At 50.1% G+C, this 15,051-nt stretch overlaps 1 protein-coding gene across 3 annotated transcripts in view; it reads left to right on the forward strand.

The window, feature by feature from the left end:
- Positions 1-7,182: 7,182 nt before the first annotated feature.
- MFAP3L (microfibril associated protein 3 like) overlaps positions 7,183-15,051 on the forward strand; it is a 47,056-nt gene continuing 39,187 nt past the window's right edge. For all 3 annotated transcript variants that reach the window (XM_024750523.1, XM_024750524.1, XM_024750522.1), the window contains exon 1: positions 7,183-7,604. In XM_024750523.1, the coding sequence (XP_024606291.1) occupies positions 7,313-7,604 (292 nt within the window). In that variant the 5' untranslated portion in view covers positions 7,183-7,312. The remainder of the gene's footprint in view (positions 7,605-15,051) is intronic.

Here is a 15,051-nt window from a genome sequence, read left to right on the forward strand (position 1 = left end):
TGGGGGAGGCGGGCGGGGGGGGGGGGTGGGCTGCCCCTCTGTCCAGGCAGAACGCTGGCGTTGCAGGCAGGCAGCCGGGGGTCAGCGTGTCCATCCAACATCGCCCCAAGACGTCGAATCCTCTGGCCACTTTTCCAGTCCGGCCTGTTGATGCGTCCAGGCTCCCATACGCCCACCAGCTCCTGTCTGGCTTCGCTCTGGACAGAGGAGCTTATGCATGAAATACATCAAGAGTGTCTCAGGAAACGGGCTTGCAATGAAATTAAAACAAGAATTGAAGGTTGGCTGAAGTTGTGCTGTAGGTTAGCCCGTAAGAGAAATTAACTGCACTAGGGTGAAATATGTATCTCCCTATATACGTTCCAAAGAGTAGGGAGGATGTTTGGAAAGGACACAGTTTTTTTAAGTGGTGTTGGGAGATGCTGGACAACATATCTAGTAGTAGAGACAGGCAGAGAAAGACAAGCAGCTCCAGGTGCTTCTGGACCAGCTTTAGGGCCCATATAGGATCTGATCATCAGAGTTTCAAAGGTAAGAGAAAAATGCCAACACAGCATCCTCACCTTTTATCTGCATCCTGATGTGTTTCAGGAACAGGTTTGGTAGCACAAAGGCACCATCCACCAGTGTATGTGTCCCATCTGTATTCAGTTCCCAGGTTTGGCTTATTCCTTGGACCATCAGATTCCTGAGGAAGTATCTCTCTGATCAATTAAGAATTTACATTAATTGGGCCCAAAAGTGTTTTAGCCTATTCATTTAGAATGACAATTAGAAGACGTTAAATACACCCTAAAACATCAATAAGCTCTTCTAAAAGATACGCTTGTGATTAGAATAGTCCTCTGTGCCTGTCTCAACTGCTAGAATAATGAAAAATCGCCTTTACGGAATGAGAGGTTTTAACGTGATATCAGGCCTGACGTGGGCGTGACGTTTTATCCTGGTTTGAAGCCAATAAATTGTGTGACCCTAGGCCGTTGCTTACCTTCTTTGGTCTCCCTTTCTCATCTTGTGTATAAAAAAAACGCCTTTGAGAAGAGACACCCAGGTTCTTCCAGATCTACCGCTCTTGTTCTGTGAACAAACCCATGCGATGGGACCATTTTTATCTCACCTGACAGTAGTCATTGTCTGTAGAGGGAAGCCTTTAATACTCTTCTTTTTCTCTTTCTCCTTTTCTAACCATTATATTTATGAGAGCTTTATTTTATATGATTCTTACTTTTGACCAGAAAAACGTACCCTGTGGAAACACTGTGATGAAATCCAAGAAGGGTTTCTTCATACGATGCGCCCATAAAAAATAACCTATTACTTAGATGGCATCTGGGCCTGTCATTCATTGTTGGGTTTGAAAAACAGTGATTTAAAACAGATCCGTTTTTGAAAAGTAGGTGCCTTTTGTGTATCAGAAAAATAGAGGCCTGAACATCAGTGTAGTTGATAAAGTAGGAATGAGACCTTTTGTTCTAGCTCCTTCTGAATTGTGCAGTGAGCTTGCCGACCTTGTCTGGGGGTCACTCCCCCCGTTACCTGTGGGCGCGCCCCATCCTTGGTGTTACAGGCCCCCCCCTTGTTATCTGGGCACTCTGCCTTTCCAGCCCCCCCGTCTTGTGCACGTCACCAGTGATGCCTAATGCACACCTTTCGCCGAGTGTGTTGGGTCCTCTCTAATCACCATTTCCTCTTATAGGGCCAGCTTCTGGCCCCGGCCCCCTTGGTGGACTCCTTTGTAATTAAACCGCTGGGTCACTTCTTGGAAGAAAGTTCTTCCTGGGCCCTCTGCCGCTTGGGTCTCCTGTCCTGTACCATGTGGATCCTTGACCCCTCTCTGATGGGGCGGTTGCCACACTGTCCTGTAATTATTGATTTACTTTGTCCTCGTCCTTGACTCTTGGGTGACAGGGGTGAGGACCGTGTCTTCCCTGTGTGTTCCACACCCCGGCAGTGTGCCTCGCACAAGGAATCTTCTCAGTTAAAGTGCAGTGGTTTGGATTGGTGCTCGGTGCTTCTGAAAGTCACCTAAACAGGTTGCTCTTCATGCTTTCATGTAACCATCACCATCTGCGTCAAGAGTTACCTTTGTGTGGTTAGAGACATCAGGAGTCCCTGCACAGATGGATTCTAGGACACAGAGCTTAAATGATGTGATGCTGGGCTACAGTCACCGTGGCAGGAACGTGCTTCTTCCACAAGGCTCTTCATCTTTGACTTTGGATTCCCGTAGCCCATGTTCAGACATCACCTTAGCTACCTAAAAACTCAAGTTAGGGGAGAAAGAATGGGCTGGTAGAATTTTTCTTTAACATTGCAAAAGAAAATCTTTTTTAAACCATGTTTGTAAAACAGGTTAGCATAGGTAGTTTTCATTGATTATGATGCATGGGAAAGGAAGTTGCAGAAAGATATCTGTAACTAGGGTGGCCGCAGCTGGCTACCACTTTTGAACGTTAGCATCTACGATGTAATGAGCACGTCAGGCCCTGTCCATTCCACCGGAAGTTGAGATTTCCCACCTCGCCTTTCCCACCTCGCCTGATGAGTAGGGACCTATCAAGATTGTGTCTTATCTAAAAGGTGGCCCCTGTGCCCGTCACATCATTTACGCACAAATGAAAAATGGTGATAACTCTTTGTAGATTTTGTGACAAAACCCCATTCTGTGGAGTCTAAAATTATTCATCACAGTTGATGGGGAAATGCCAGCGCGAACACTGCCAAGAAAAAACAATCCTGTACGTTCATGTAGTTCAAAACACCCTGAAACAAGAGGCCCTTTTCCTTCCAACTCCAGAAATTCATGGTCAGTAGTCATGTTTTATTTTAGGTGCAGAGATAGCAAATAAGCCTCCACAAAGCATTTTATTAAAATGCTTTTAGATAAGATGCAATTGTTGGAAAGTAAGAAAGGGGTCAAGTTAAAGAAAGGACATTTGATACTCGCTAAGCGTTTTCTCTTTTGTTTCATTCGTTAAAAAAAAAAAGTCAAGTATTCTGTGAACGTTTTCCCAAAGGCCCTGAGCAAACATGTGAACCTTAACAATTTGTCCATTGTGGCTGTCTCTAAACCCCGGTTTGGGAATCTGTGGCCTTCGTTGTTGTATTTTGAAGGACTGCGTTTTAAGCTGCCGGATTACAGTCCTTGTGGTTAATTCTACAGTGGCTGAAATGTCTTTCCCAGCGTGACAGTGTTATCAACTGAACTTGTCACGATGCTGTCTGCAAAGTCCGACAGGCTGAACAAAGTACGTTTGTAGAACATTTCCCCAGCGTTCAGAGGGACGCGATGTCTTTATGTTCTTCTTGCACCTCCCTCCTCTTGAGCAGGTGCCGGTGGATCCCACCCCAGCGTGGCCACAGAGCAGGTATGGGAGGGAAGCAGGACCGTGGGCGGCCGAGATGGAGGAAACTCTGCAGAACTGCGCCGAGTTCCTGCCCTCCACGCGTTCTCCTTGTTACTGAGCGGATGTTTCCCCAGCACGGAACTGGGAAAAGGCAAGGGCCTGGGTGGGAGGGGTGTCAGGAGGCTGGCACAAGCTGCATCTGCCCCCGGACGGTTAGGACTGAGATGGATCAGCGGTGAGACTCCTGGAGGTGGGGAGGGGAGCTGGGCTGGGCCTGGATGCGGCCAACAGCCACTCCCAGTCTCCCAGCACCTGCACGGCGCATTGAATTTACCTGTCTCTCTCCACAAGGGATTGTAAGCGGACACGGCCCATGGCTTGTTGGATTCCTAGCACTCCCAACGCCCCCTGCCGCCCCCAAGCGCCTGGCGGTGTGCCCAACACATAATAAATACTTTTTTGAGAATCCGAACTGAAAGGGCATGGCGTGAGACACGGTGAATTCTTACCAAAGCCTGTCAATTCGTTAGTGCGCATTTTCAAAAATGAGTGCTTTCTTTTCAAAAGTGAGTGTTCACAGAGAGTTTTAGAGTACAGACGCGTGGCTTCCAAACAGCGCATAGGCGACGTGTTCTGCTTTCGAAGCACCCCAGTGACTTTTCAGATGGGAAAGGAGGGGAGGGATGAGTCAGCTCTCCAACGTGCCCGCAGCAGAGGGGAAGCCTCTCCCCTTACCTGGTCAGGCCTCTAAGCGAGCTCGTGCCGTTTCAGAGCAGTCGCTGTGTGTCCAGCCCAGAACACCCACTGACGTGATTAAAAGATGACAGCACAGCCGTCTCCCCTTCCCTTTGTCCTGGCTGACACAGTGTGTTGGAAAGTAGAAACCACGTGGCCAGCCTTTGTTTGAAAGCAGCTCTGATTTACACACCTTAAAACCCATTGTGATCTCCCATTTGCTGCATTCTCCCTAGTTGTGGGGAAAAAGGTCACAGTGTGTTTACTGCACACATTTATGAGAACCTGTCTCCCTCGCCGACTTGTTTCTGATCCTCCCTGAGATCCTTGGTCGGGCGTCTGCCCCGGCCTCGTGCCCTGCAGGGAGTGAGTGTCCCCAGGCGCTCGCTGCCCACAGAGCTCATGCTTCTCAGACCTGAGTCCCACCAAAGGAACCAGTGCCGGAAACCATTTGTCATGACTTCTGGTGGTGGGATGGTAGTCATAATGTATTCAGCAAAACCAAAAACAAGGTGTGATGACAACCTGAAATAAGAATAAACTCGAGAAGCGTAGTTTCAGTAAAGGATGCTTTATATGCTGTATTAGTAATTTTTATTTTTCAAGCTGAGCAATGCATGCTTGATGTTTATTTGATCACGAATCCTTGTAACAGTCCTTACGTGGTAAGTCCTGGGCCGGAAACACCCAGGCCGTCGGGGTGGTTGGATCCGGGTGGGATCCCAGTCGCTCTCAAACCTGAGGCCATGCTCTTAAGCGTTCTGTATGGCACAGGTCAGCTTTCCTGCTAAAAGGAAACCACAAGATGAGCCCAAGTATAGAAAACCATTGACAGAGCCACGGCAGGGTGTCTGTCATGCTCCTCGGCCCTACAGTTCCTACTGGGAAGTTGTGTGTGGGCCACCTTGGGCAGGAAAGCACCCGGCCCCGTTGGGTGTATGTGTGGAAGGCTGTAGCTCTAAGAAAACCCGTGTCTTTCCGACTGAAGAAGTCTGTGGTCTGAGGCTGCTTTATCACCCCTGGTACTTCTTCAGTGTTACTGTCCACACGATTGAAGTGATAATTTCTGCTTTCTGCTTTTGCAGACAGATTCATTCGTTCAGCAATCCGTTGGGCATGTAAAGTGTCAGGGACAATTTCAAACTCTGTAGATACCAAGAAAGTTGAGGCAGACAGTACGGTCAGGATGACATCGGACTCAGGGCAGGCATTGGCACTAGTGGAACAGAAGGAAGAGTTTAGTAATAGAGTCACTGTGTTTGAGACACAATCCACTGAGGGAGGATGGTCTTTTCTACAGGTGGTGCAGAAATGGCTGGATGTCCGTGTGGGGAGATCCCTCCCTCACGCCGTACACAGAAGTAACTGGAATGGGTCTGTGGCAAAACTAAAACTGGGAAGGGACACAAGGGAACTTTTGGTCGTGATGGAAACATTCTATATCTTGTTTATTGTGGTGGTTATGTGAGTGTATAAATCTGTCAAAGCCTATTAAAATGCATACGTAAAATGGGCACTTTTTTAATTTGTAAATTATGCCACAGTAAAGTTGATCTTAAGAAAGACAAATCATATCCTGTCCCTTCCCTGCTTAACATTTTTCAATGAACGTCAGCTAAAATCCAGATTCCTTACTCTGTCCTCCAAAGCCCTAGGTGATCTGGGCCCGTCTCGTAGCACCCCGTTTCCTTTGGTTGTCGGCTCTTCCTGGAATGCTCTTCTCTGGGGTCTAGGCATGGTTGATTCCCAAAGAGCCCTCAGCTCTGGGGCCACCTCCTCAGTGAAGTTCTCCTGGATTGCCAGCTGTCATGGAGGACCTGGCTGGGGCTGGCGACCGTCCTCTTATTCTTGTGGTCACGTCATGGGTGTAGGATGCCCACCCAGTCCTGCTGCGGTCTCCAAGGAGTAGGAGCTGGGACAGCAAGCGATGGGTGGATCGCGGCTGGGCGCTGGCAGAGGGATTGTGGCAGGAGAGTGAAAGCTGAGGGTGCAGGGGGTGTAGTCTGTGTGCCCGGGTGTGGGCAGGGGGCAGAAAGGAAGTCAGCCAGCTGGGTGGGAGGGAGGACCTGAGGAGAGTGGGACGGCCAGGAAGCCCAGTGAGGGGACTGAGAAGGTGGGGTGTAGGGAAGGACGGGTATTGAGAACTTCAGAATGAACTGGAACTCCAGAATTTAGAATTTGGAGAGAAGAAGGATCCTGGGTGTGGCCGTGTGATTAGTGGATGAAATGGAGAGTAGAGGTGTAGGTGAAGGTTAGATCCTTGGGTGAAGAAGTGCAGCCACCCGTCATGTCACCCCCTGCATCCAGGGAGGCAGGTGAAGATGGAAAGCAAGGCATTCAGTGAGTGATGAGGGTGGGTGGTGCGGGTCGCCTGGAAGCTCCAGAAGCTGGGGTAGTTGCCTGAAAGGGGAAGGGGGTGTCCTGGTGGGGGTGGGGGGACACCGCACTGGTTCTGGGGGCCCTTCCGATGTGGCAGAGCCCAGGTGCACACTGCAGGAGCTGGAATTCATTTCGGCCAGCAGAGAGGTTAGGAGGGCCCAGGTGCACCACCGGTGTCCACGACGGGGACAGGTGAGTGATGGGAGGAGGCCTCGAGGTGCGGGATGAAAGAAGCAGGGGTCAGCTTTTTTTTTTTTTTTTTTTGCGGTACGCGGGCCTCTCACTGCTGTGGCCTCTCCCGTTGCGGAGCACAGGCTCCGGACACACAGGCTCAGCGGCCATGGCTCACGGGCCCAGCCGCTCCACGGCACATGGGATCTTCCCAGACCGGGGCACGAACCCGTGTCCCCTGCATCGGCAGGCGGACTCTCAACCACTGCGCCACCAGGGAAGCCCGGAATCAGGTTTTGAGCCCCAGGAAGTCGTGTGGTACAAAGTTAACATGTTCCTGCTAAGAGTCATACGTTTCAGTAGCAAAAATTACAGACGTGTATCATCACGATTTCCATGAATATTTGGAATATCTTCTGAATTTGTGTGTTATTTAAAACTTACACAGATGTGTACTTTAGCTGGGTTTCTAACATTTTATAAATAATCCTTTTAAAGTATGGGCGCTAACATTTACGTGGTTTTTTTTTGTTTGTTTTCTTTACAGAGGTTCTTAATCCAGAGCCAACTCCATGGACCAAGGCCGGGTTTGGCCCTTGGCCTGCTGTGAGCAGGGTGTCGTCTGCTAGAAGACTCCCCTGGCCGACCTGCTCTGGTGCCTTGCAGAGCAAGCGAAGAGGATGGACGGAGTGACGCGCCCTCTGCCTGTGTGCCTGCTGCCTTCTGCGTCCTTGTTAATCCTAGTGTCCACTCTGGCGACTGCTAAGAGTGTGGCCAACAGCACTTTAAATGGCACTGACACGGTCGTGGGCTCAGTGCCCGTGGTCATTGCCAGAACCGACCATATCATCGTCAAGGAAGGGAACAGTGCCTTGATCAACTGTAGTGTTTATGGCCTCCCTGAGCCCCAGCTCAAGTGGTATAACTCCGTGGGCAAGCTGCTGCATGAGGACAGCAAGGACCATGGGGCAGGTAGGCTGTCCAGTCGTGTCCCGTGTCAGAAACTACGGGGAGGGACTTGGGAGCCGGCACCCTCAGCGTCCGTTGTTCTTATGCAGATCGTTTCAACATATCCTTTTGTCTTATTTTTCTAAGGCAAGAGAGAGATATCCAAGTAGATCTCCTTAAGGATTCAAAGCAGTAATGAATTCATTCTTTCACTCTTGACTCAGAAGACAAAACGCAAACAGCTTCTCCCCTCTAATGAAAGTATTACAGTAACGAAAATATTGTGTGTATTGTTTGAGTCTTTTAAAAGGCCTCTTGGAATGTTGCAGTATAATGTGTACAGGATATTGTAGGGGTGGATGTAAAGTGGGTTTTCCTTAAGTATATGTTCTGTTTATATGGGAGTTTTAATTTGTTTCAAGGAACATAGCAGTTGTCTATCATCAAAGGTCAGTTTAATTCGTGGAGTGTGGGTTTAAAGGTCACATCTTTTGAGAGCAGTCTCTGTGCAGCTTCTCACCAGTAGCCAGAGATCATGTGTGCTCCCGGGGACCTGGCTGAAGTTTCTAGACTGTTGGCCAGGGGGGAGAAATAACCCGTGGCATAGGGGGAGTGCTTGGCTTCTCATGAATGAGTTTCTGGCCAAAAGGTGCAAATCCCCTTCCCACGTACCAGCTCACTTCAGGAAGGACTGTGGCCGGAGCGGGGCACTGTGGGCCCTCAGGAGTCTACATGCTTCCTATCTCAGGTGTGAGAACCAAGCCTGATTGATTGACCTGAAGGCCCGGGATGTACTTTCTGAGCATCTCCAGTAATGACCTGGCAGGTGGGGGTGAGGGTGAAAGGACCCGGATCTGACTTAGCAGCTGCTCCGTTTCTGCCGCCCTTTCCCTCATGTACCTCCCAGCCCACAGCCCTCTAACCCCCAGAAGAGTCTCTGCCCCAGGAAGGCCTGCATTGCTAATCTCTTTTCCTCATTTTATCTTAATCGCTCTGAAAAAGAGCAGAGGCTGGGACTTCCCCGGCGGTCCAGCGGTTAAGACTTTGCCTTCCAATGCAGGGGGTGCCGGTTTGATCCCTGGTCGGGGAGCTAAGATCCCACATCCTGTCGGCCAAAAAGTAAAAACACAGAGCAGAAGCAACATTGTAACAAATTCGATAAAGACTTTAAAAATGGTCCACATGAAAAAAATCTTAAAAAAAAAAAAAGAAAGCCCAGAGGCTAACACTGTGTCTCCTTAGGTGCCGGGCGATGGCGTGTCTGACGAGTCCAGCCTTCGGCTCCCAGTCATGCCCCGACATTCACTGCCTGTGCTGCTCCTTACACGGCCGTTCAAGGCCAGGCAGCATCATGCAGCTTCTCCCCTCTAGCGCAAGTATCATGGTCACGAAAATACCATGTGTACGTTTGCATGCGTCACCTGGTAGAGGGGAACTCCCTCCCCACCAAGTAAAACGATGGGACCGCAGAACTTTCCCATTAGAAGGGACCCTGGAGACAGTGCAGTCCCAACCGCTCTTTTATGTGACTTTGCCCCGGTCCTGTGGTCATTAAGTGGCTGTGACTGGACCGTCCGTGCTGACAGTGGGCAGATGGGACGGCGCAGCCCCTTCCTTCTACTGCAGGTCAGGAGGAAGTGACGTCACACCTGTGCGGGGGCGGTGACCATGGCAACGTGTACACACTCAGGTCCCTGGACCCCACCGGGTCTTTCTGCTGGGCTGGCCTCGGGGAGGATTCTCGGGGGACCAGGGACTCCAGACCGAGCCTGTGGCTCCCGTGGGTCCGGAGCAGAGGTGGTCCTGGGTATAAAGAGCCAGAGTGGGGCTCTGAGCCCTGTATCCGGGAGAGGAGGGAAGCGTGGGAACAGAGTGGGGCTGGGGCCTGGACCTAACCGTGGCTTTGTGAGGGCTGCCTTGGAGTCGTAGTGGCCCCGCCAGGGAGATTGCGCGAAGTCTTGATGGTAGGGGTCGAGTCTTGGCAAGTGGCCCTCGTATGTCGTTTCTCTCATTGGGAGGTTGACGGAGCCGGGGTCCCCTGGGCTCACTTCTCTTCCATCCGTGGGCGCCGGGAGAGGAAGGGGCAGACACCAGTGCCTCGGAGACAGAGCCTGGGCGCAAGGCGGGGCATCAGAAGCCTCTGGGCGTGCTTGTGGCCGGTGGCCGTGCTGAGAAATCCATTGGCTGTTCTCAAACCTCGTAAGGAAGACACACGGTGGAGTTTGTAAAAGAACTCGTGATCCTGGCACTTGATGTTCCAGCTCAGCTTTGGTAGTTACCGTACATAGTAACAGGCATTTCAGGACACAAGTAACACGGAGCAATGTTCAGAACAGCCAGGCAAGACAGGGGAAACGGCAGACCATTTATCCTCATCATAAAATACGGGCATGGTGGTGCCACTCGAGGACCCATGGTCTCGAAGTCTCCATTTCTGACAGGAGGATGCCCACGTGCTAACCAGGATGTAGATTTCAGTTTCTGGGCTGATTGGCTAGGAGTTCAAATGCAGCAGTGTTAATAACTCCACAGGGAGGTGATTGATACAGCATGGGAAATGGTGCTCCTACGTGGGAATGTTACCTGTGTACGCAGTAGGCCACTGCTGAAACCAAACAAAATGAGCGTAATTCCCATTAGCAACCGCTCCCGTTGACTAAGCCCTTGTACCACGTTGCACACCTTGTTTCTGGTCCTTCCAGTGAGTGTGAGGGTTTGGTGGCCTTGGTGCTCACACATCCAGATGAGAAGCGGGTGCGTGGTGCCCACTGTGCCCACCAGCACATGCTCGTCCTCCAGGTCTTGGCAGGCGAGGGGTGGTGAAAGCCTCTGACCAGACGGAGTGGATGAGAGGCTGGATGGTCGCTGCACCAGCCCCGTCACCGTCACAAAGAAGCAGGGTTAGGACCCCGCCATGACCTGCGTACGAGGCTTGCACACACCCAGGTGTGTTCAGAGCCGTCTGGCGAGTTGCCCACCACGTGTGCTTTGTGATTCCAGGAGGAGTTCCGTTTCTTGTTGGTGCTGAGAAAGTGAGACGGCTGTTCCTGGCGCCAGCCCCGCGGGTCCTAGAAGGGACGGGCTATTTCCTGTCCCTGGCAGGGGCAGCAGCTGCTTTGCTTTGTGTCCCTCGTGTTGTCACTTCATTCCCACAGATGAGGAGAGGCTAATGTGTGAGCTATTTCTGGGGGAAGACTTTTTTTGGAGTTCACGGAAGGACACGTTTGGGGTGGTCCACCAACCATGTTACAGAAATAACCCACAAGTCCAATAACACGAGGAACCACAAATGGCCACAAAATGTCCTGTTTTCAGTTTTCCTTTTGCTGGAGGTAAGTAGGAATATATAGATGCCAGAAAGTGGTTCCCTGTTATTTCAGGTACCAGTTATCCAGTGTATTTTTGCTGTAGCTTCGTACTCTGACTTTAAACCATTGAAATGCACGTTGGTACCTTTATCAGATGATAAATAAACATTTCAAGAAAGTCAGCTTTACAGAAATAGAGACACAGATGTAGAGGACAAACTTATGGTTACCAAGGGGGGAGGGGAGGGTGGGATGAACTGGGTGATTGGAATGGATATATATACACTACTATGTATAAAATAGGTAACTAATGAGAACCTGCTGTTTAGCACAGGGAACTCTACAAAGTGCTCTGTGGTGACCTAAATGGCAAGGAAATCTAAAAAAGGGGATGTGTGTATACATATAGCTGATTCACTTTCCTGTACAGCAGAAACTAACACAACATTGCAAAGCAGCTATACTCCAATAACAATTTTAAAAAAATTAAAAAGTCAGCTTTGGAAAAGGCATAGGCCTTTGTAAACATGCCTGGTTCGTTAGCGATTAACTTGGAAATTCTTCCTTCAGGTGAGGTTGTGGACTTTCCTGTGGATTTGTTTTCCATTCCCCTGTAGCATTCTGCCACCAAAAATAACTAAGAATTATCTCTGCAAATAAACACGCACAGCGTAAGAAAGCTGAGCCGAATTGTACAAAGTTCACAGTTGTCTCACAGCTCCTCGACCTTTGTGGAATTTATTGTTATAAATTTTGCTTTAGTTTACATGGCTCTAGTGTTTTTATCCTCTGCTTTGCAAATGTTTTCAGTAGCCCGTGAGATGCTTTCAACTCCTTCTGTCAGGGGGCCTCAACGAACTGTGCCAGCCACGTCTTGAGACCTGAGTGTATCACCCCCTGCAACATATCCAGGAGGGGGTCAGCGCCCACAGCACTAAGTTTACAGCATCCTTTGCCTCTGAGATGAAGCGTGGAGTAGTGCATCAACCTATGGAAGTGTTATACCGAATTTCTCTTAAATATGTTCAATATTTGAGATTTAAAAAAATCAACTCCTCAGAAGGCATTAGACAGACTTTACGTAACTATAAATATATTACTGCAAATTCAGCAGAACAGCACAATGGCATCTCTTTGAGCAAGTTCCTCAACTTTTCGGAGCCAGTTTTCCTATCTGTGAAGCGGAGATAATCCTCTTTGACCGCCAGGCAGGGCTTTGCAATTTGTGTCGTGTATGAAATGTCAGTCCAGTACGTGGAACCCACCAAGCCATCAGTAAACGGCAGCTGCCACCGTCATTGGTCACATCACCAATGTCCTGTGTTGTCACAGTCAGGATCCCAAGTGCGTCTGTCTCTGCTTCATAGTACGGTGTGTTTTGTAAAGAAAGCAAATAGTTTTCTGGGCAATTTCTTATTTGCTCTCTCAAGTTCCCAACCTTTTAAAAAAACATTCAGTAAAGACCAAAAACATTTATATCCCTTAAGTGTTGTTTAGAAGCTCGAGTTAACGCTGCGATGGGTGTGATGGCGAGAGTGGCGCTCCCCCCTCCACCAGCAACATCCCCCACCCCCCGACACATACCCTCCGCATGCAAGGGGCCCGCTGCCCTCCAACGCACCCAAGCCTCAGAGCAGTGAGTGTGGATGTTACGGAGTATATTATGCACAGGATAAACTTTCCCTTTGCCTAACCCACTGGTTCTCTCCCCCGGAGGACACCGGCCAAGTCTGGAGTTGTTTTTGGTTGTCATAGCCGGGGCAGGAGGGGAAGGACTGCTGGCATCTAGAGGGTGGAAGCCAGGGATGCCCTCAGTATCCTGCAATGCACAGACAGACCCCTCCCAAGAATTATCTGATGCAAAATGCCAGCCCAAGAGAAGAAACCCTGGTCTCAACTAAAGAAGCAACCTCAGCCCCCTAAAGAATCATTCCAAAGTCGGTTAAGTCACTTGCGTGAACCCATAATGTATTTTTCCATAAAAGTGGTACTTCGGTTCATTTGCCAAATTGAGTCACGTCGAGGGCCAGCCCGGTAATGAGCCACCATTTATAGCGTTGTTTTTTAATGGGTTGTGCTCCCCCTTTGGGGTGTGAGCCCAGACTGCTTTAGTCTTAGCAGTGGGAGGACCCTTCCCCATCCCCCTCAGATGAGGATGTGAGGGCTGAGATGCTATTTCCATCCACCCAGTGCAGGGTGCTCTCAGAAGACCACCTATGCCCACTCTCAGAAGAGACTCCTGCCAGCCTGCATGGACTGACGTGCTTGGCACTTTTTTAAAAATGGAGATTATCAGGCCGAATGAGCCGGAGGGTCAGATGTTTCCTTTGCCAGGAAATGAAAAGACGGGTTCTTTTCAGATGTTATTTATGCCTTGAAGCAAAGCACAACTGCAGGCTGTGAACAGCCCGGGCCTCCCCCCAACCTTCCTGAGCTGAGAGCCGAGCTAATCCCTGATGATCCCAGGCCACCTCTGTCCCACATGATGTGGAAGCAGGTTGGTAGAGCTGCCCCAGGACCATCCGAAGAGCCCGCTTGGAAAGCCGGGGGTGGTGTCGCAGGAGCCCTTGCAGCTTTCAGTGTTTATAACCTGGGCCTCTGCAGTGGCTTGGGGGAGCTATCGTCTCCTGCAGATGCCCCGTAACAGGTGCAGCCATGCGGGGCTCCATTTGTTCTCAATTCTGTTTTGTAAAAAGGCTTGGATCCTTTCCCCTCGGTAGCTTCTATTTCACATGTTGGAAAATAGACCCCATGCTTATAGACACGTGCGCGTGTTTGGTTCTTATTTGAAGAGTGTGGATTCAGTGCGGCATTGTTCAAGTGAGTGTTGCACTTGCTTTCTGTTGGCGTAAACGTTATTGGAACTCTCACCACCTGAAGAGTTTTAAGTTGGTTTCAGGAAAATAACCCCCTTGTTTTAGCAGACTGAACCCTCCTCCTTGAAAAGTTTAAGAGCTGCCGTGTCTAAATGGCGTTGTGAACAGAGGCTTAATGTTTTCATACCACCTACCGGGAATGTAGACGAACCACACATCAGCTTGTTGACACTTTCACGGAAAGACATCTCCAAGGAAAAAGAGAAATCCTTTTCTTCTAATAAATAATTTGAGGGAAATTCTAAGAGCTTTTCAGTGGGGCATGGTGTTAATTTTTAATGCTGAGCCATCCTCAGGACGGCTGGAAAGATTGGGGATTTCGGCAGACATGGGTTTGGAGGGAAGTTGTAGTTACAGCATCTTTGTGATTGTGCTGTCACCTTTCTCATGATGCTTGGGTTCCAGGAGGAGTTGGTGCTGCTGTTTCTGTCCAGCGGTCATTTGGTCGGAAGGTGTTGGCACCGGCATTCGTCCTGATCTGTCATGTCAAGTCACAGTAACCCGTGTGCCGTGGCCTTTCTTGGTGGCACGGGTTTTTGTTGGTGGTGGTTTTTTTTTTTTTTTTGCGGTACGCGGGCCTCTCACTGTTGTGGCCTCTCCCGTTGCGGAGCACAGGCTCCGGACGCGCAGGCTCAGCGGCCATGGCTCATGGGCTCAACCGCTCCGCGGCATGTGGGATCCACCCGGACCGGGGCACGAACCCGTGTCCCCTGCATCGGCAGGCGGACTCTCAACCACTGCGCCACCAGGGAAGCCCGGTGGCATGGGTTTTGACTGTCACCACGCAACACCGCTGACCTGCTTCTCTAGTTGCTGGATGGTCCCCTGACCCAGTTCTGTCGACATGACCTCGTGCCGTCCTCAGTGCCTCCCCCTCCCCGTGCCTGGGCCCCACAGTGACACAGTGATACGAGGTCAGCCGCCTTCCTGGCCTGCGACCCCGGTGACCGCTTCGCCCAGAGGATGTAGGCCGTGAGGAAGGCTCTAGAACTGTGTCCCTGGGGAGAAAGATGCTGACAAGGAGATTTTTTTCACTACCTTGATTTTCTTACACTTGATATTTTCCCAGTCAATCTAGGCCTGCCTGATTTGAAGCGTTTCAAGAATTCTAGAAGTGGGTCACAGGCTCCATTCATCTTGCACTTTGGTCAATGCGAAAACCCAGCCTTGCAGTGTTCCTTCCCATCCTCCCAGCAATACACTGTATAATCAGGGCCCCCCTTCCTCTGGCGCTCTGCAAGGTGGAAAAGTCATCTGTTTTAAAAAATTACTTCAATCTATTTAAAT

The sequence above is a fragment of the Neophocaena asiaeorientalis genome, unplaced genomic scaffold, assembly GCF_003031525.2.
Source record: "Neophocaena asiaeorientalis asiaeorientalis breed wild unplaced genomic scaffold, Neophocaena_asiaeorientalis_V1.1 scaffold180, whole genome shotgun sequence".
NCBI classification, from domain to species: Eukaryota; Metazoa; Chordata; class Mammalia; order Artiodactyla; family Phocoenidae; genus Neophocaena; species Neophocaena asiaeorientalis.